Here is a 21,816-nt window from a genome sequence, read left to right on the forward strand (position 1 = left end):
TGTCACACCACAGTTCTCCATTTAAAGGTAGCCTATTCTATTCTGACTATATGGTGTCATGATCTGCTTCTTATTGTGAAAGTCCCTGTGTCTTGTCTTGGCGTCACTTCCTTTGTATAGTTAAGCTGTTTCATATTTTATTTTGAAGTTTCTGTCTCGTCATCCTGTGTTCTCCCTCTGTGATTTACCTGACGTGTCATGGGTTGATTGCACCACCTGTGTCTTCCCTTGTGAGTTTAACCTCAGTGTCTCTCTTTGTCTTTGTCGAATCGTCAGCATTTATACCCTGTGTTCCTGTTCCTTGAGTTTCGTCTACCACACCCACTTTCCCTGAGTCTGCATTTGGGTCCAATCCTCCACACACCCTGACATATGGCAGTTTGATTGGAAATGCATTGACTAATCCACAATATTGATGGCTATAGAACAGTTCCATAATTAATAACTGTAATAATATATTTTTCAATAAGACCTAGTCAACAAGAGGAGCCATATATGATCTCTGTTTAAATCTCTGAAATTTTACATCAAAACTTATTTCTATTGAAAGGTTGTTGTTGTTTTTTTTGGATGAATTGTTTTCTCACCATCTATGGAAAGCATTTATGAATTAATCAAAAAATGTGTTAAGATGTGATGTGTTACGTCTCTATCATGCATTTTGAGACACTGCTTACAATGGACAGGGTGTATTATTTTGCATTATCTGTTCTCATTTGTTTGAATAAAATCTTGAATATTATGGATGGCCTTTATTTACTTTATTGCATGAAAAATCTAATTTGTTATCCCTTCTCATGGCAACTTGAAATTTAGACTTACTGTTAGTGGTGATGGAAATCAATTCTTGAATCTGCTACCCGAGTTAGATAGAAACTTGAAAGTAACTTTCATCTGGGGGTTTGTGGGAGTTCTACAGTGGGATCAGCCACAAATCCGCAACACGCACCAACATATCAATTTCTTTGATAAGTATATATTCACGTCAGTGACATCAATGTTGACGTAGTAAACCATGGAATTAATCTTGTAGCCTAATATTAAGTGACTTGTAAGAGTTTGGGGAACTAAACTCACACATAACTATCAAAGTAAAACCTTAGTAACGTTTGTAAGATATTGACAGATTTGAAATTCCCAATTCAACAACTTACTTACTGTCTAAGCCATAACAGCACTATTACACTTATTGAAGAATTTTGTTTTTACCTAGTTTTGTTGAATGTTGACAGCCACGTCATAAAACACAGTCTCCTGCTGTTTATACTACTCAATATGAAAAAATATTGAAATCAGTTTTACATCAGTTTTATTTGAAATAATTTCATTAACTTCTGTTTTTACAAAGATTATGTCACATATAATCAGTCATATGATATCATACAGATTATGCCACACATCATTCAGGGATAATACGCACTCTGGAGTGGTTATTCTTGATTAACTTCTTTGTGTGAAGTCAGAACAGGTGCGTGGGGTTGGAAAGTTTCATGTACCCCCAAGTCAGTTCTTTTTTTTCTTTATTTTTAATAAATCAATAGTTGGTTTGCTCTGTCAAAATGTATTTCAATGGAATAGGCCAACTGTCTTGTCTGTAACAACATCTATTGCACGTCTGTCCGTCCTGGGTGAGGGATCCCTCCTCTGTTGCTCACCCTGAGGTTTCGCCGATTTTTCCATGGAGTTTTTCCTCAGTCAATGTGAGGGTCTAAGGACAGAGGATGTTGTTACGATGCCATGTAAAGCCCTTTGAGACAAACTGTTTGTAAAAACGGGCTATACAAATAAAATTGCCTTGCCTTACTGAATCTGATGGATGAGTGTGTGATGTACTGTCTCTCATATCTCTCAGCTCTTTGGAAGGATTTTCTTGAGGTGCAAACAAACATCATATCTCCACCTAGTGGTCAGAAGTACTACAACACCCAGAGAACAGACCATAGTAGAATAAAGAAATCAAATTCATGTATCTTTTCGCATAGACAAACTGACAGAAGATATTAACTATCAACTTTCAATCAACATTCATTGACTTCTCCATGTTTCTATTACATGAAAATGATTTTAGGTTATTTGACAAAACTGGCCGGTGCCAGTTTCAGCTTTATCCTCAGCCACACCACACATTTGGGTCACCCTCTTAATGAATAATTCATGTGTTTTCATAATCGAAAAACAAAAAACAAAAAAAAGTCTTTTTTCCCCATATTGCAGTACAGTTTGTGATCACATTTATAATCAGCAAGACAAAAAACACACAGCAAACAACATCAATACATTGGAATGAAACGTGCTAAATAAAGATGCCTTGCCTGCCTGCCTTGCCATCAAAGCAAAGGTGGTGATATAATTGTAATCATATGTAATCATCATTTGCACTCTTATTGGTGTCAGCAAGTTCTTTGAGTTTTCTCTGGTTCACCTTCATGTCCCCCATCAGGCTCTGTATGCCTTCAGTGTTAAGCAGCTCGTTTCCACTGATCTGACGTAGTATTGTTGTCATCTCCTCCAACAGCTTCATCACAGGCTCCAGCAGGATCTGGCGTTTGGTCTGCAGCTCGGCCACACTCCCCACCCCGCTAAGCAGCCCCAGCTGAGTTACCACTTGTCTCATTTGATCCTGAATATCAGCAACAACCCCTCGCTTCACAGACATGTCACGAAGTTTGCCATCTATCTCTTGAATCTTATTGTCAGCTGCTGTGATGTCACGGTGAGCTTGATCAATCAAAGAATTGTAGTGCTGTACTTGGTTATAATATGAGTTCACCTGGGATTCACAGTTTTCCACCACATGACAAGCTGTTTCCACAGCACTGGAGGCCTGGTCCATGTCCACTTGACCCACACCAACCATAACTGCTCCTGAAATTAAAGTAGATATATAATTAAAATGTATAAAAAATGTACACTGACTGACAAATTACCTTCATCAGTTCAGTGGGATACGTATATCATTGTGTTTAAAATAACCAGTATATTAATAACCTGCTGCATTTACTTACCAGCAATCCAACCTACAATTGGGATGAACATGACACCGATCCCTGCATCTCGTACCCTCTGTGCTTCATCTCTCTTCGCTCTCATGTCACTCAGGATGTTTTCTGCTGACTGCAGGTTTCTCCTTTCTGTTTCTAGAGCTTCTTTGTAACTGCATAGAGTGGACTGGAGTGATGACAGTGTTGTATTCAAATTGTTTAATTCATCAGTTTTCTGTCTTTTCTGCTGTGCTAACCGACTCTGCTCTGCAGTGAGAGTCTCAGTTTCCCTGTCCACATGTTGAAGCTCTGTTTTGGCCAAACGCTCTGACTCTTCCATCTGCTGCCTCATGTTCATAATCTGTTGCCTGATATCATCAAAGGTCTGGCAGCCAGGAAGGACCATGTCTGCTTTAATACTGAGGAGGATCTCTGAGACAGTGTTGAAGGAACAGAGTCCACTCTTCAGTAGTACAACCAGAGCCTGGGCCAGACTCCTCAACTCCACATGCTGCCCTGCATACCTGTGAGTGCAGAGAGGAAAGGGTTAAAACAGCTACTTAACAGGAAGAGCCGAGGAAAGTCATCTTCTCAATTTTAATGCTATTTTTCCAAACAAGTCAGTTTGCCAGATCTGATTAAATTCAGTTTAAATTCGATAGGTCAAATTAATCGGAATGAGAGCTGGTCATGATAAAATTAAAGTGTACAACCAAACTTTCTCTGAAAGATTAATTTAGTAACAATTACATTTCAATACAGTGAACCATGCCATTCTAATACATACCCATAACAAGCCATGGGTACCTCAATGTGACAGCTGAGTACTTGATTTCTGCAAAATGAAAATAATTACTTTGGTTAAATTATACATGAGGAAAATGATATAGATGATCAGCCGGTGCATATTCTCATTTGTCCAGGTCATAGTATTTCAAAGGAGGTTAAATCGAAAGCAACTGGACTTAGTTGTTTGTCTAGGAAGACGTTTCACCTCTCATCCAAGAGGCTTCATCAGTTCATGTACGCAGCTGACCAGGCTGGGACTGGTCCAACTATCTGGTGTGGAGACTCACTATTTAACCTCTTGTGTGGGCGTTTCACAAGGGTGATGATGTCACTGGTTCCCTTTTGTGCTCCAAGTGCCAACGACAGTCGTTGGAGTGACAGTCGTTGGTGGGAAGTTGGTTTCGACTTCGTTAGTGCCCTATTGTGTTCTAACGACAGTCATTGGAGTCACTTGCCACTTGTGAACAGTGGTTGTTCTTTGAGGCTAGATGGTTGAGTCTCCTGGGAAGGGATGAAAGGGCAGCATTGTAAATTGGAGACAGGTGGTGTCTCAGACCTCCTCCCCTGTTGAGGGACGGTTTTTCTACTTTTACAAAAATGGCTTCTTTAACTCCTCTTTCAAACCATCTGTCCTCTCTGTCTAGGATTTGGACATTGCTGTCCTCAAAGGAGTGGGCTTTCTCCTTGAGATGTAAATGAACAGCAGAGTCCAGTCCTGAGGAGTTTGCTCTCCTGTGTTGGGCCATGCGTTTATGCAGTGGTTGTTTTGTTTCTCCAATGTAGAGGTCTTTGCATTCCTCGTTGCATTGGACTGCATACACCAGATTGCTTTTGTGGGTGTGTGGTGTTCTGTCCTTGGGATGTACCAGTCTCTGTCTGAGTGTGTTGCTGGGTTTGAAATACACAGGGATACGGTGTTTGTTAAAGATCCTCCTGAGTTTTTCTGATACTCCAGACACATATGGAATGACTATGTTTTTTCTCTTGTTTTGTCTTTCTTTCTCAACCACTTTGCTGGTTTTCTTTCTGGAAGCAGCTGCAGTTTTCACAAAGGTCCAGTTAGGGTAGCCACAAGTTGTGAGGGCGCCTCTCAGGTGCTTGTGTTCTGCCCCTTGGGCCTGTGAGCTGGTGGGCACGTTATCAGCTCTGTGTTGCAAAGTTCTGATAACCCCAAGCTTATGTTCCAGAGGGTGGTGAGAGTCAAAAAGTAGATATTGGTCTGTATGTGTGGGTTTTCTGTATACCCCAATGTGGAGGCTCCTGTCCTTTTTCATATGGACGTCACAATCTAAGAAAGGCAGACTATTGTCCTTGACATCCTCTCTGGTGAACTTGATGTTTTTGTCCACTGAGTTAATGTGTTCGGTAAAAGCTTGCACTTCTTTGGTTTTGATTTTAACCCATGTGTCGTCCACATACCTGAACCAGTGGCTCGGTGTTGTCCCTTCAAAGGAGTTTAAAGCCTTGTTCTCTACCTCCTCCATGTACAGATTTGCCACAATAGGGGATACTGGTGAACCCATGGCACAGCCATGTTTTTGTCTGTAAAATTTGCCATTGAACTGGAAGTATGTGGTGTTCAGGCATAAATCCAGAAGCTGGCAAATATGTTCGGGTTTGAGTTTTGTTCGGTTTTGCAGGGAGTTGTCCTGTGTGAGACGTTCTCTTACTGTGGCCGAAGCCTCCATAGTTGGAATACAGGTAAAAAGAGAAGTCACATCGTAGGATACCATAGTGTCATCTGGTTCCATTTGTATGTCCCGGACTTTACCCACAAAGTCTATAGAGTTTTGGATGTGGTGTGGGGTGTTTCCCACCAACGGAGCCAAGATATTGGCAATGTGTTTGGCTATGTTGTAAGTGACCGAGTTTATGCTGCTGACAATGGGCCTGAGCGGGGACCCTTCTTTATGGATTTTGGGGAGTCCATATAGGCATGGGATTGAATCCTGGGGATAAAGCCGGTAGTATTGTGTTTTGTCAATGACCCCTTCTTTTTGTAATTGTTGTAGACATTCTATCACCTTCTTTTTATAGCCACTGGTCGGGTCTCGTTTCAGAGTTTCATAAGTGTTAGAGTCGCTGAGTAATGTAGATATCTTAGCCTGGTAGTCAGTTGTATTGAGCACAACTGTGCATCTACCCTTGTCTGCTGGGAGGATAGTAATGTTTTGGTCTTTGCTCAAAGCCGTCACTGCTTTCCTCTCCTCAAAGGTGAGGTTGGAGGGGGGGACCTTAGCCTCGGCCACCGCCGCTGACACTTTTAACCTTAGCTGATCTGCCTCAGTTCCGGTTAAGTTGTTTTTCCTTATAGCAGATTCTGTAGCTGTAATCAAATCCACTATAGGTAGCTCTTTCGGTGTCATGGCGAAATTCAAGCCTTTGGCTAGGACCTCTTTCTCAGGTTGGGTGAGTTCTCTGTCCGACACATTCTTAACCCATCTGTTTTGTGTTTCTTTCTGTGCTGAATGGTCAGTTTTTTGCCCCCATGTGAGTATTTCTGTGTTATTGTCAACATGTCGAGATTGTAAATTGCGGAATTTCTTGGTTTGTCTCTCTTTGCTTTTGTTATGTTGTGATAGTTGTGCCTTTTGGGTGAAATCCACAACTTTCTCCATGATGGAGCCAGGTAAGCGTGTTTTCAGTTTAAGCAGTATGTGGTCAGTTTTCTCTTTTAGCCCCTCGATAGTGAAATTGACCTGTCTTATTCGTTCGTTAAGGAGTTGGTTTTGAGCCTTTTCCATGATTTTCTCCACTCTATGCCCTCTCATAGTGGAATTCAAGCGCAGGCTAGTTGGTGTAAGCCTTTGTTGTCTGCATCTCAAACTGAACCGTAGGTGGTTCCTGTAATCTGCAATTTTCCGAGCCAACCTTTCATGTTCCCGCACCATTCTAAGGGTAGCCACCCCAAATTGTTCTGCAATAAGCCGGTGCATATTCTCATTTGTCCAGGTCATAGTATTTCAAAGGAGGTTAAATCGAAAGCAACTGGACTTAGTTGTTTGTCTAGGAAGACGTTTCACCTCTCATCCAAGAGGCTTCATCAGTTCATGTACGCAGCTGACCAGGCTGGGACTGGTCCAACTATCTGGTGTGGAGACTCACTATTTAACCTCTTAACCACCCCACACAAGAGGTTAAATAGTGAGTCTCCACACCAGATAGTTGGACCAGTCCCAGCCTGGTCAGCTGCGTACATGAACTGATGAAGCCTCTTGGATGAGAGGTGAAACGTCTTCCTAGACAAACAACTAAGTCCAGTTGCTTTCGATTTAACCTCCTTTGAAATACTATGACCTGGACAAATGAGAATATGCACCGGCTTATTGCAGAACAATTTGGGGTGGCTACCCTTAGAATGGTGCGGGAACATGAAAGGTTGGCTCGGAAAATTGCAGATTACAGGAACCACCTACGGTTCAGTTTGAGATGCAGACAACAAAGGCTTACACCAACTAGCCTGCGCTTGAATTCCACTATGAGAGGGCATAGAGTGGAGAAAATCATGGAAAAGGCTCAAAACCAACTCCTTAACGAACGAATAAGACAGGTCAATTTCACTATCGAGGGGCTAAAAGAGAAAACTGACCACATACTGCTTAAACTGAAAACACGCTTACCTGGCTCCATCATGGAGAAAGTTGTGGATTTCACCCAAAAGGCACAACTATCACAACATAACAAAAGCAAAGAGAGACAAACCAAGAAATTCCGCAATTTACAATCTCGACATGTTGACAATAACACAGAAATACTCACATGGGGGCAAAAAACTGACCATTCAGCACAGAAAGAAACACAAAACAGATGGGTTAAGAATGTGTCGGACAGAGAACTCACCCAACCTGAGAAAGAGGTCCTAGCCAAAGGCTTGAATTTCGCCATGACACCGAAAGAGCTACCTATAGTGGATTTGATTACAGCTACAGAATCTGCTATAAGGAAAAACAACTTAACCGGAACTGAGGCAGATCAGCTAAGGTTAAAAGTGTCAGCGGCGGTGGCCGAGGCTAAGGTCCCCCCCTCCAACCTCACCTTTGAGGAGAGGAAAGCAGTGACGGCTTTGAGCAAAGACCAAAACATTACTATCCTCCCAGCAGACAAGGGTAGATGCACAGTTGTGCTCAATACAACTGACTACCAGGCTAAGATATCTACATTACTCAGCGACTCTAACACTTATGAAACTCTGAAACGAGACCCGACCAGTGGCTATAAAAAGAAGGTGATAGAATGTCTACAACAATTACAAAAAGAAGGGGTCATTGACAAAACACAATACTACCGGCTTTATCCCCAGGATTCAATCCCATGCCTATATGGACTCCCCAAAATCCATAAAGAAGGGTCCCCGCTCAGGCCCATTGTCAGCAGCATAAACTCGGTCACTTACAACATAGCCAAACACATTGCCAATATCTTGGCTCCGTTGGTGGGAAACACCCCACACCACATCCAAAACTCTATAGACTTTGTGGGTAAAGTCCGGGACATACAAATGGAACCAGATGACACTATGGTATCCTACGATGTGACTTCTCTTTTTACCTGTATTCCAACTATGGAGGCTTCGGCCACAGTAAGAGAACGTCTCACACAGGACAACTCCCTGCAAAACCGAACAAAACTCAAACCCGAACATATTTGCCAGCTTCTGGATTTATGCCTGAACACCACATACTTCCAGTTCAATGGCAAATTTTACAGACAAAAACATGGCTGTGCCATGGGTTCACCAGTATCCCCTATTGTGGCAAATCTGTACATGGAGGAGGTAGAGAACAAGGCTTTAAACTCCTTTGAAGGGACAACACCGAGCCACTGGTTCAGGTATGTGGACGACACATGGGTTAAAATCAAAACCAAAGAAGTGCAAGCTTTTACCGAACACATTAACTCAGTGGACAAAAACATCAAGTTCACCAGAGAGGATGTCAAGGACAATAGTCTGCCTTTCTTAGATTGTGACGTCCATATGAAAAAAGGACAGGAGCCTCCACATTGGGGTATACAGAAAACCCACACATACAGACCAATATCTACTTTTTGACTCTCACCACCCTCTGGAACATAAGCTTGGGGTTATCAGAACTTTGCAACACAGAGCTGATAACGTGCCCACCAGCTCACAGGCCCAAGGGGCAGAACACAAGCACCTGAGAGGCGCCCTCACAACTTGTGGCTACCCTAACTGGACCTTTGTGAAAACTGCAGCTGCTTCCAGAAAGAAAACCAGCAAAGTGGTTGAGAAAGAAAGACAAAACAAGAGAAAAAACATAGTCATTCCATATGTGTCTGGAGTATCAGAAAAACTCAGGAGGATCTTTAACAAACACCGTATCCCTGTGTATTTCAAACCCAGCAACACACTCAGACAGAGACTGGTACATCCCAAGGACAGAACACCACACACCCACAAAAGCAATCTGGTGTATGCAGTCCAATGCAACGAGGAATGCAAAGACCTCTACATTGGAGAAACAAAACAACCACTGCATAAACGCATGGCCCAACACAGGAGAGCAAACTCCTCAGGACTGGACTCTGCTGTTCATTTACATCTCAAGGAGAAAGCCCACTCCTTTGAGGACAGCAATGTCCAAATCCTAGACAGAGAGGACAGATGGTTTGAAAGAGGAGTTAAAGAAGCCATTTTTGTAAAAGTAGAAAAACCGTCCCTCAACAGGGGAGGAGGTCTGAGACACCACCTGTCTCCAATTTACAATGCTGCCCTTTCATCCCTTCCCAGGAGACTCAACCATCTAGCCTCAAAGAACAACCACTGTTCACAAGTGGCAAGTGACTCCAATGACTGTCGTTAGAACACAATAGGGCACTAACGAAGTCGAAACCAACTTCCCACCAACGACTGTCACTCCAACGACTGTCGTTGGCACTTGGAGCACAAAAGGGAACCAGTGACATCATCACCCTTGTGAAACGCCCACACAAGAGGTTAAATAGTGAGTCTCCACACCAGATAGTTGGACCAGTCCCAGCCTGGTCAGCTGCGTACATGAACTGATGAAGCCTCTTGGATGAGAGGTGAAACGTCTTCCTAGACAAACAACTAAGTCCAGTTGCTTTCGATTTAACCTCCTTTGAAAAAAAAAAAAAAAAAAAAAAAAAAAGATATAGATGATCATGTAGAAACTGATATAAATCAATATATCAGTGTTTCCCCATTTCTTAAATTTCCTCAGCTTCAATTTTATTCTGAAAGAAGAATAGCATCTGCGATTCCGCACCCCCGAAGCCTGCACCACATTCATGTGATGGTTTTTGAGGGTGAGCACTGGTATTTAAAAATCAGATGGCAAAGGGAGAATAGCGCCGTTTGTTCGACCGACCCGTTTGTGGCAATTGTACTTTTAGTGTGTGAACCCTGATTGACTAAATAAAAACAAGACTGACAAGAAACATTATTAATTTTAGTGGTTATAATAAGAGATTACACTGTCTTTAAATCTGTAAACCTACCTGTTTAGGGATCCTCTGTGCTTCCCCCTCAGTGCTGATGTGCCAAAGTTACAGACAACTGTGTGATTTAAAGTCAGTGGGAGGTGAAAGGGGAGGAGCTGTGTTCAGTTAAGTGAAAATGGGACAACAAGCAACTTCCACTTCCACCCAGTGAAACATGTCTACCCTGTCTGAAACGGGTAATTTCAGCATGTTGGGGCAATTTAACATGATAATGCTTAACTATAATTCTGTGTCAAGAGAGAAGCAATAGATAGCTACATGAAAGGAGGGAGAAAATGCATTTTGTTGCATGGTTTCAAAAGTAACAGCTCTTTGACATTTATTGAATAAACAAGTGTCATATGAGGACGGCCAGTGATGGTTGAGTTTATTCAGATTAATTTGAATTTGTTCAGTTATGTTAGTTATAGTAGGTAAATGACTCCACCTTGATGTTCCATAGAGGGAGCTGAGAAAACATAACAAAGGATGGAAATTAAAAGTATAGGTTAGGATTTAAGGGGTTAGGATTAACAGCTGAGCCCTTTGTTGAGTCCGAGATGTGTTGATGTGGCAGAGGATAAGTGTCGTGTATATCACTGCATTTGGTCTAATGTGATTCACATAAAATCATTCTTACATGAATGAAGATCACAGGACATGTCCAAAAGAGATGGCTCAGTAATATCAGACACCATATCAGTCTATTGTGATGTCCTGGCTGTATTAACTAACCTCTATTGGTGTAAATAAATAATAAATGAATAAATTGTTAGCTGTGTTAACGGCTGGGAATAATTGGCCAATGCAATAAAGATCGTGCAAGAGATCTGGTCTAATTAGATCGTTTTCTGTGAAGACAATGGTCTGACAAACACCAGACTGAATCGTGTGAATAGCCATTCCCGTCTAATGCAGTGACTCATACAAGAACTGCATGGTGTGAATTTAAGTGTCAAGTTTGTGGGTAACGCCTTTTCTAAAAACATTTGAACAAGTCAATGCCATCCACACCATCTTGCAGCTAGTTTGGTTTGGTTTGGTTATTGTTCTTCGCGTCGGCCATTTTGTTTCTTTATTACAATTGTGGATGACAACTTATTTGCCACCTACTTTGTGCAACTTCAACAATTCATATATCAAATTGTGCAACTTCTTCAGGACATTATTGCTATTATTCAACTTTTTGATATTCTTTATACTTTTTCAGAAATTCAACATGTTCCGATTTTTTGTCCCATAGGAAATGCATTGGAACAGCCTTCAAACACCAAAAACTCTCCAAAAATTTTCAACTTGAACTATTTCTACACACTGAAGTCCAACGGTGGTGGACATGAATCGAACAGCCGAAAGAAAGACTCACTCTACCTCCCGAGCCACTGTCGAGACAAAGATTTTCAAAGCACACACACACACAGAAGTTCTCTACTTCTACCCCAGTTCATTTTTTTCAGAGCAGAGCAGATGGGGCTCAATTCACAAAAACACCTCATACAGAAGTCCCCTACTTCTACCTCTGGCTAATTTTCTACCATTTTGCCAGGCTTTGAGCTATCAGTGACTCATGACAGTGTAAAACTCTGTTTCAACAGAGCACTCCAACGGTCAGGTGCTCGCTTTGTAATACCAACGTTGCTGGTTCAATTCCTGCCTGAGCAACCTATTTAGTGCATCTTTCCTCCAATCTCTCTCCTTACCTCTTTGTTTTTCTCTCTTGGTTGAGCTACACAATTGATTCAACTTGTAAAATCTTCACAAGACTTTCAACTATCATTCAAACAGCTTTGATTTATTATAGTAAAGAATTAATCTGATACCAAGGTCTCTGTGACTAAGTGGCAGCATGAATGTTTAACGGCTCACGGTGTCCTACAATAGGCAGTACTCCAAGTTTACAAAACAAGAGTGGCTGGTCAAACTCCCACGCAGCCCTTATTCCTACTACAAGGGTAAAGAGCTGGTCTACTGTTCAACACCAATAGCGGAATCTGCATTCCTCTTCTTGTATCTGAGATTTGATATTCGGTTGGAGCCTATACTTTCCGTAACTGAATGTGCAAGTCACTGTGTGAGGAAGCCAGAGAAGAAGCCCGGGGATCAAACCCAGAAACTTGAGGCGAGTTTTAGGTTTTAAGTAAGCTATGCCTTGTGAATTATTATTATATTTTGAGACATGTCATAGGCTACTTATAATGTTTAAGTCAGACAATGGACTTTAATAAAGTGTCATGGTGCCTTTTGATGATGCTGGTGATGGTTTGTGTGTGTGTGTGTGTGTGTGTGTGTGTGTGTGTGTGTGTGTGTGTGTGTGTGTGTGTGTGTGTGTGTGTGTGTGTGTGTGTGTGTGTGTGTGTGTGTGTGTGTGTGTGTGTGTGTGTGTGTGTGGCAGGGGCATCATGTGATTTCAGATAAACTGCACTCTTCTAAAAAAAAAACTGTCACTGTCACATTTTCTGCGGTGACAGAACCTAAACCTAAGCCTGACCACCTTTTGTAGTGCAAGATCTTTGCATGATAAGGATGTGTGTGTGTGTGTGGACAACAGACACACAACACATTTTGTGCAAACTTCCATGTGTTAAAAAAAGAGATAGCATTGAGTGTAAAAAATAAAAGATGGTGTTAACACACTTCATTTTTTCAATTTGCATGTTATTCTCAGAATCCTTTAACACTTAACTACAAACAGCATAAATGAAAGATTACGTGGTCTTTACAAAATCTTATTGTGTCTTTATAATGTTTACTAAATAAAATGTAATAATACTTGATTTAATAATACATTTTAAATTGATTATTAGCATTTATTAGTATGATCAAAATATAGTATAAAATAATAATAATGTATCATCTAAAGCAGGGGTGTCAAACGTGACCCATGGCCAAAACAGGCCCACCAGAGGGTCCAATCTGGCCCGCAGCATGATGCCAAATGTGAAAATTAGAAGGCAGAAGAGGTATAATATTTTTGAAACTGCATGTATTTTTCTGAAGAAACTTTAAGTTGTTGTTAAAATCGTATTATTGTACTTGTACTTCTTTGCAGAAAAAGGAAGGGAAACATTCTCGTCATTTCTTGTTTACTGGTTATTATGGTATTATTTTACTGGCCCGGCCCACCCAAGATCAATTATGCTGTTTGTGGCCCCTGAACTAAAATGAGTTTGACACCCCTGAATTAAATGATTTAATTGTTATATATTTAATTGTAAAATAGTCTATTTGGAAATACTCCTGTGTGAGTATTAAATAAAAAATAATTACTTTTTAAAACTTCTATCTCATTTAATTTAATACAATACATTTTCTCGTATCTGTGTTCTAAAGTTAAGTTTACATCAGCAATGAAAGGGTTACTGTCCTGGTTATACAAACAGAATCATCGTCTATTTCTATTTCAACGATGTTGTGGCTAGCTTGATAGCATCACCTTTTTCAAGGCAGTCTTTCACAGAAAAACTTCAAATAATAAAAAACAGAAAACCAACTCCAGAACTGAAATTAAAAGAAAAGGTAAAGAAAGTAGAAAGACATTTTAGACTGAAAATTATCAGCCGTATCCATGGATGACGGGTTGTTTGGAGTTGTTTACTTTTTACAGCTGACAAGTCATCCCGCTGGGTCAGCGGCAGATTTATCACAAATCTGACAAAGTAATGCCAGGAATACACTGGGAACGGCCGCGACACGATACGTAAGCGGGGCGGAGCGGAGTTTTTTAACTGCTACACTAGGCACGGATGCGACGCGACACAGCTTCACTGTTTGTTTTTGCAGCTGTCAGCTTCACCTTGTCAAGCCTGCAGTAAATGAGTGCACTTTATGCATCTCAACACATTTTCACATCCCTCCTGTTAAAATGGATTGACAGTACCTTTTTCACAGGTAATTTGCTGACTATGTAGGGTTTGCAAGTGCAGACTATATTAAATGGTATCAATTAACTGTTTAACTACACGATCATGGATCCACAATGTAACAAAACAAACCCCATAATGTTGCACTGCTACTGGCTTTGCCTCTGGTACATGAGACATTTATTTTAATCACTTTTAAACGTAATATATTTGTTTTATACACAGTTCTCTGTAGTTTTCTACCTGTTGGAGGGCCGCGTAGTACGCGACGAGGAAATAAAATAGACTCGGCGCGAAAAAGAAGAGAAACGCCGCACGACGGCCGCTGGAGTGCGCGTCGCTCACATGGCTGGTGGAGGAGCTTCCATTGACTGAATGGGCGCGAGCTGCTGCGGGTGTCGCGCGACGTACGTTTCGCGTTGCGGCCGTTCCCAGTGTATTTCAGCCGTAAGTCCACCGACATCAAGATTCTGCGGCATACCTGCCAGCGATGGTCAATTTGAAAACTTTGGCGGACACAAGAGTGTCAAGGTCAGGCAGAACAGAGATTTCCTTAAATGTCTCATCAATGTCATCACATTTCTTGGAAAGCAAGAGCTGGCATTTCGAGAACATGGTGAAAGTAAAGAGTCCAAGGGGAACTACTTGGAGTTTTTGGCTGAGTATCACAGCCCTCTGCGCTGTCATCTGGATTCGGCCACTATTTTCATCGGCACCTCCATCAAAATTCTGAATGACCTGATTCAATCGTGGCAGATGTAGCCTACTGTAATGACAAGAAGCAATGAAGGAGGAGGTGAGGAATACGCATTTTTTCTCCGTTATGGTAGACAAAACATCTGATGAAAGCTTGGTGATGTCAGTGGTGATAAGCGTGCAGAAGCCATGGCTGGTCAAGTTTTGGAGTTTCTGGAGGATTGTACCTGCACCAATAAGGTAACTGTTAAGTTATACGATAAAGCTGCAGTCATGGCCTCTGGACTGAATGGGGTGCAAGCTAAAATAAAGGAAAAAATACCACAAGCTCTCTTTGTGCACTGTTATGCGCACCCTCTGAACCTCGTCATGTCTGAACTGACGGTCATGTACAACATAGCAAACTTTAAGGCAAGGAGCCCATCAGACCTGCTCCCAATTAAGGAGGTGTACTGCAACCTATAATGAAAATTGTAACTTTAATTTATTTGACATGGGTATTCATTGCGCCATGCATAATTACAAATGGAGGGGCATTTGCACTTACTTCATTGCAACTTTAAAAATTAGATTTTGTATTACCAGCCTTGTGTAACTTTTGGCGTATTGTGCATTTGATGTCTTTTCTTGGTGGTGATGGCCGAGGGGGAAGACCAGCTATAGCGGCCACGGTTTGCCACTAGAGCATTGTATACCGTACCTGCACCGTTGGTTATGTGTCTTCAAGTACCTACTGAATCGCAAAGGGCAAACGTGGTATTACTAATGTGAACGAGGGTGAGTTGTTGTGTTGTGTTCTGAGCAACGCTCATAAAATCTAAAGTAAAGCCGTGCCCGCCCAGAGAGTCGGCCGTGCCCCCCCTGGACTGGAAGCTGTTTATTTTTTTACCTCGGAGTGGCCAACTCTCTATTAATCCTATCTTGATTAGCGACGATAACGGCAGGTGCTCGTCGTGTAGGATCTCAACTCTCTGATGCACACAGCTCAAAGCTTACGAGCCTATGGAGTTATTTTTATCTCATAAATATCTGTAAACGCACAGAAGGTGATCTACAAATGTTCCTTGGTTTGCACACGTGTTTTGCTATCCACAAAGGGTGATCTACAAATGTTCCTTGGTTTGCACACGTGTTTTGCTATCCACAAATACAAATTTCAAATTTGTAACTTGTATTTTGGTTTTTACAAATAAATGTGTATTTGTAAATATATTGTGTATTTGTAAATGTATAATTTTCCATTTGTAAAAACAAAAAAGCCATTTGTAAAACCGAAAATTCTGTTTGTGAAGTGTGACTCTGCATTTGTGGATCACCAATCACACACACGCATCTCTTTCCGCAATGACGTATTTCTGAGACATTCCTGCCGAGATCGACACAGATCCACAAACTCACAGCTGATTCACAAAGGGCTGCTCTCCTCACCAGGAGGGGCAGTGTTGGCGAGTAGCTGAATGAAAACTAACGAAGAAGACTGCTACTGGCTTATCTCGAGAAATTATTTTAATTCCCACTGTTAATGCGTCACTTTATTAAGTTTTAGCCTAATGTTTTTTCATGCGATAAAGTAACTGTTTAGATCCCCAATATGCGGTTAGTTTATCCAAATGACGCCTGTTTGGAAGTTTGCTCCGCCGTACTCCGACAAACTGATTAATCAAGGTGTGTCTGACTCTGACCTCAGTAGTCACAACAAAGGTCAGACACACCTGGATTAATCAGTTTGTCCAATAATGTAAGACAGGAAGTAAAGGAGCTTGTTTAAGTTCAGGAAGTAGTGGAGTTCCGCATAAAGCCTATTAAATCAGCCCAAAGAAGAGCAAATCATAGGTGCTTGATGTGACACCTGTCAATCATTTACCCATTGGTCAGAACTGATTGGCCTGTGGTCCGAATGAAGTTAGCCCAAATGATCAGCAAATGATGAGGACAGGACTTTATATCCATCAATCATTCACACTTGGAAAATAAATAAGAATAGATTTGATGTGCTCGGGCTGCATAAAATTAGCCCATTTGGAGATATCCTGTGTTTTCCTTGTAACTGTTTGGTGCTGTTGCCACTTGGTGGTCTGACTGATTCCCCACAGCGGCAGATAGATAACATCCTCACTGCAGACATAACTGAATCTTTGTTTCTGGCAGAACTAAACTTTCATACTCGGAAATCATATATATTTTTGCTATAGGCAGCGTAAGCTGCCAGGAACCTAGTTATTGCCAGTATTCTTCTTCTTCCTAGGAAATCCTACTTACCATACATGGAAAATCACCAAACTTTGCACAAATGTCCAGTCCCATGCCAGATTTACTAAATTTAAAAACGTATATAATCACATTCATATGAAATCCTAAATTTATTTAAACCTTAAATCCATCATTAAAAAATGTAGCCTTCATCTGCGCATGCATGCATGTAGTTTCTGGGAAACAGTCTCACTTCTAGCCACAGATACCAACAAAGAAAGTGAAATTGAAATTACCATGAAAGAGACCCATGTTCTTAAGAAAGGGGGTGGGTCATGAAATGAAGACAAGAGGAGGAACTTGCCTCCCTGATCTGTATTTATTGAGCTTTTGGCTGAGCCCAGCAACCACTTCTCGACTAAAGCAGACGCTCTTGCTTCCTTCAGCAGCAGAAAAGGTAAGTGAATTGATTTTTGGTTTTTTTTGTTCTGTTTTTTTTTTGTTTTTTTTACAACTCACTGCCATTGCTCATAAATGTCAAAATGATTATCCAAAATTATTTTACAAAAGACATACATTTTATTTTTTTGTGAAAAAGGGGGTGCCATGTCATAAATCTGACATGATGAGATAGATAGATAATTTATTGTCTGCCCCAAAGGGTAGCAGAAATTTGTCTTTGACCGGGCTCATCACTTAACATACACTCAATAAAAACACAGTAAGGCAATAATAATAATTAATAATAAAGACATCCCATTATTCTGACATCCAAATAGTCCGAAAATCACCCATTATTCTGTGATCTCAATGTTTCGACATCCCATTGTTCTGACCATATTAAACTCATATTTTGGACATCCCGTTCTTCTGAAATCTGAATCTTTCTAATCCTAACCCTAATATCAATGTCTGATACAAGTGAAAACCTATGCCTGTGCATGTTGTACATCAAACAACGTCACTGTGCCTAACCAAACCCTAATCCTAACCATAACCTACATCCCATAACCTACTGGGGGCCGGTAAACTCTGCAGAGAACTCCCAAAACAACACGGACCCCAGCGCATCATTCACGCACAACTTGCACCAGGGTTAATAACAGGAGGTTATGGTGTTTTATTCTTTCCTCTCTATGACGCCTAGTATAATCACATAGCATGACAACTGGACGTTGGAACAAGGGGTTTAATGTGGTCAGAACAATGGGATGTTGAAACATTTCAGAACAATGGGTAATTTTCAGAATAATGGGGTGTTGGAATTATGAGCGGACTAGCGTTTTGGAAATTGTGTATTTGATATGTTTGATGAGGGAAACCAAGAAATCCCATTAGCCTCTGTAACGTAGCTCTGAGCAGTTCACTTCTCTGCTCCGCTGATCGAAAAATAGCTTGCACCAACAATTAAAGGTAACAAACCTACTCCTAATAGAGATTACTGTATGGCAATTGGCCAATTTGCCAAAATGTTGAAATATCCCTTCAAGGATGGTTCATGAACGAGGCCCAGTGTTTTATCTGGGTAAACAAAATTTTGGGTAAGCATGTTTGCCCTTTATATGTTATCAACTCTGGTTTATTTTTACTTTGTATAATCATTTGTTTATCTAAAACCATATGTGTCTGCAACAGTAATCAGTGTGTGTGTGTGTGTGTGTGTGTGTGTGTGTGTGTGTGTGTGTGTGTGTGTGTGTGTGTGTGTGTGTGTGTGTGTGTGTGTGTGTGTGTGTGTACGTAGGTTATACTTCTAAAATTTTCATTAGTTTTCATTTTTATTTAGTTTTTCACTTTGCTGAAAAGCAAAAACAAACAAGTTCAGAAAAAAATAAATATTAAAATATATAAATCACATTTGTATGTGGAAAAATACAAATGCACTCAAATGTAGAACTTGTGCTTGTTATTTTCCATCAGTTTGAGAGGGTTAACACCTACAACAAAATTAGTTTTATAGGAGTAGAAAAATGCCTCCTAATTTCTCTGTGTCCTTTTTTCTTTTTTACAGTAAATACAATGGCCGACCAAGTTGCAAAGACCACTCAAAGTCTCACCACTGCAGCAGAGATGCGAGAAACCACCAGGATGCTGATGCAACCCAATGCAAACTGGGAGGAGTATCTGACTCCTGCTCCCCTCTCTATTGCCATCATGGGAGAGCTTGTATTCATCTCCTCATGTGACGACTTCTCCATCAACAAGAACGCCCCTAAAGATGGCTTCAAGTACATCAAGTACCCAGACTCCTTCAGGGCCTCTCTCATGCAGATCTGTAACTCAGGCTGGCATGCATTCAATGAAGCCCACAAGAATATGGACCAGATCCGCATCCACACAGGAACAGTTCCTGATTACATGAAGGCAGCGATCAACATTCTGTTCAATGCCACTGATGAAGTTATTGAAAACCTCCTCCCAAATCAACTGGAGAACATTCGTGAAATCGCAGACGACTGTGTGAAACTAGCAGACGGTGTTGAAAAGAAGTACTCTGACGTGATCAATTTAATCCAGGAGCTGCTGGAGGCCTGTATCAACGCTGAACACTTTTATGGAGAAGAGCTGGAAAATGTCAAGATGAAACTGGAAGAGGCTAAATTGAGGGAGCAGACTGTCAAACTTCTGAATGAACGATCCAAGAAAGCAATGGAGGCCATGGCAAAGCAGGTGGAAGAAGCTCAAGATGAATTCAAGCAATCCATGGATTCACTTCCTTCTGGCTGGGAGATGATTGGCATGGATTTTGTTGAAGGAATCACAACAGGTATAACAGGAGTTCTGAATGGGTTCACCAATCAAATGACTGGCTCTTCCCAGAATGCAGCTGGATCACCCACAGAGCAAAACAACCCAGGTGACAATGTTGATGGGATCACACAAATGAAAGCCTGCAGCAAGTCTGGACAGATTCTGAAACTTGTAGGAACTTTCAAAAAGTTTGTCAGTGGAAATGAAATAGACTGGAAGAACCTGTATGATCAGAAAAAAAAATCCCCAAAGACCAAATGGACTGGGAAGCAATTTGAGAGGATCTCTCAGGAAATGAAGAAGATGCCGCAGGACAACACATGTGACAAAGTTTTGTCACTCTGTGCAAAGAGCCTCAACATATGTGAAGAGCTGGCTAAGTATACCCCTGACCAGAAGTGGGATGAGGCAGCAACTACGCAGCTGGTTGAGAAACTAGCGCAGCTGAATGAAGAAGCCTTCATTTTTGACTCCATGAGCAAAGGAACTTTAGGCACTCCAGCTCTTACCCCAAAACCACCCATGATGTATAAAGCAGAGAACAGCAGCTCGGAAAAGAAGTCTGCCGGCCAGACAGCAACTGAGAATGCTCGTTTCAAAATAGAGCAGAGCCGGGAACAACTCAAACAAACACGGGAGCAATATGAGAAGTGTGTGGAGAATATGGAGAAGAATGAGAAGGAGCTGAATGACGTTCTGATTGAAATGCAGAACTGCAAAATCAAAGAGATCGACTTTAATACCACCATCAAGATGCTGGTCAAGGGTCTGGACGCCATGGGGAGAGTCAAAGAGCAGTGGGAGAAGATGGTGCGCTTCTTTCAGATGGTCTCCAACATCATCAAAACTAGCCTCAGCAAGACACTGCACAATTTTGTCAAGACATCTGAAGATACAAAGAAACTCTCTTACAATGGGAAGCTCTTTGCCAAAGACCTCCTGTACAATCAGGCCTTTCAAGCCTCCAACATTGCCAGCCTGGTCCACATGATTTCAATGACCTACACTGAAGTGTCCAGCAAGTACCTGATGGACAGAGTGAGCAGCCTGGGCAGGCTCATGGCCATGGATAAGGAGAAACCAGAGTTCCTGAGTGAGCGTGAAAGTCTGCAACAATCCTGCAAGGCAGCCCAGGAAGGGATTTTGCAGCTGGTCCTGAAGAACAAGGATGAGTTTCAAAGGAAGACCGATGCCAGGATGGCAAAAATAGAGGGCGAACTGAAGGCTGTTCTTCCAGCTATTCCACCACAGGAGAACAAGAGAATCAAAGAGATTGTTCAAGGAGGCTTTAGTGAGGAAGAACAAGGTTGTTATACCTGATTCAAGTTAGGTTTGTTTCTCATGTCAGATGAAAACAAGACAGTGTGTAGGTTTGTGCATAATCATGTAATATTCAGAAACAAAACATGCCTGCTCTTACCATAAAACCTTCATAATATAGCTTTGCTAGTAACTGAAAACCACACACAGTCGTTCCTGACACTTTTAAGCTTAAGTGATGCTGTTTTTTTCTGCTTTTTTCTTTCCTGATGGTTTACTTTAACAATGTGCAAGTAATGAAGAAAATCATAAGCAAGCTTAAGATGTGTTATGTGTAAAGAAATTGTCCTGCTTGTAGAAAAAAATATGTCATATCACACTGCAGTTCTTCTGGATGTTTGATTGGAAAATGCATTGACTAATGTAATGACTGTGGGGGGAGGGGGAGGGGTTTTAGAGAGTGACCTTGTGTTTTGGTTTTTGTCTGGGATTGGAAACTGATAAGCTTTGCTTCTTCCATCCCCATTTCAAACAGTGTTTGTTGTTGTTAGTGTCTGTTGTTGTTGTTTGTCCTGTTCGATATTTGGTTATATGGTGTCCTGTGGATGTTCTTGTTATGTTGTATTATTGTTTGGTTTGAAATAAATATGATCAATCAATCAAAAAAGAGATGACCACAGTTTCATAATGCAATATATAGATGGCAGATCAATATAAATTACAACAAGACCTTATCAACAGGAGCTGTATGTGATCAATATTCAAATTCCTGAAATATTAAATCAAGGTTAACTATCACTGTGTAATTAAGGGCAAATATTTTTAAAATG

General features: G+C 41.2%; 2 protein-coding genes across 2 annotated transcripts in view; one reads left to right on the forward strand and one right to left on the reverse strand.

The window, feature by feature from the left end:
- Window positions 1-10,270, reverse strand: part of LOC310994025 (uncharacterized protein) — a 32,656-nt gene extending 22,386 nt beyond the window's left edge. The window contains exon 1 of the mRNA XM_083982529.1: window positions 10,251-10,270. The gene's annotated coding sequence lies outside the window, so the exon portion shown is untranslated. The remainder of the gene's footprint in view (window positions 1-10,250) is intronic.
- A 7,136-nt stretch (window positions 10,271-17,406) lies between these two features.
- On the forward strand, window positions 17,407-21,046 carry LOC310993179 (uncharacterized protein; the record flags this gene model as incomplete). The annotated part of the gene is made up of 2 exons (XM_083981494.1): window positions 17,407-17,435; window positions 18,987-21,046. Exon 2 carries the CDS (start codon window positions 18,995-18,997, stop codon window positions 21,044-21,046), a length of 2,052 nt encoding a protein of 683 aa, XP_083837620.1. The 5' UTR covers window positions 17,407-17,435; window positions 18,987-18,994.
- Between the last annotated feature and the right edge of the window lie 770 nt (window positions 21,047-21,816).

This window comes from Trachurus trachurus (assembly GCF_905171665.1).
Source record: "Trachurus trachurus genome assembly, chromosome: 11".
Taxonomy (NCBI): Eukaryota; Metazoa; Chordata; class Actinopteri; order Carangiformes; family Carangidae; genus Trachurus; species Trachurus trachurus.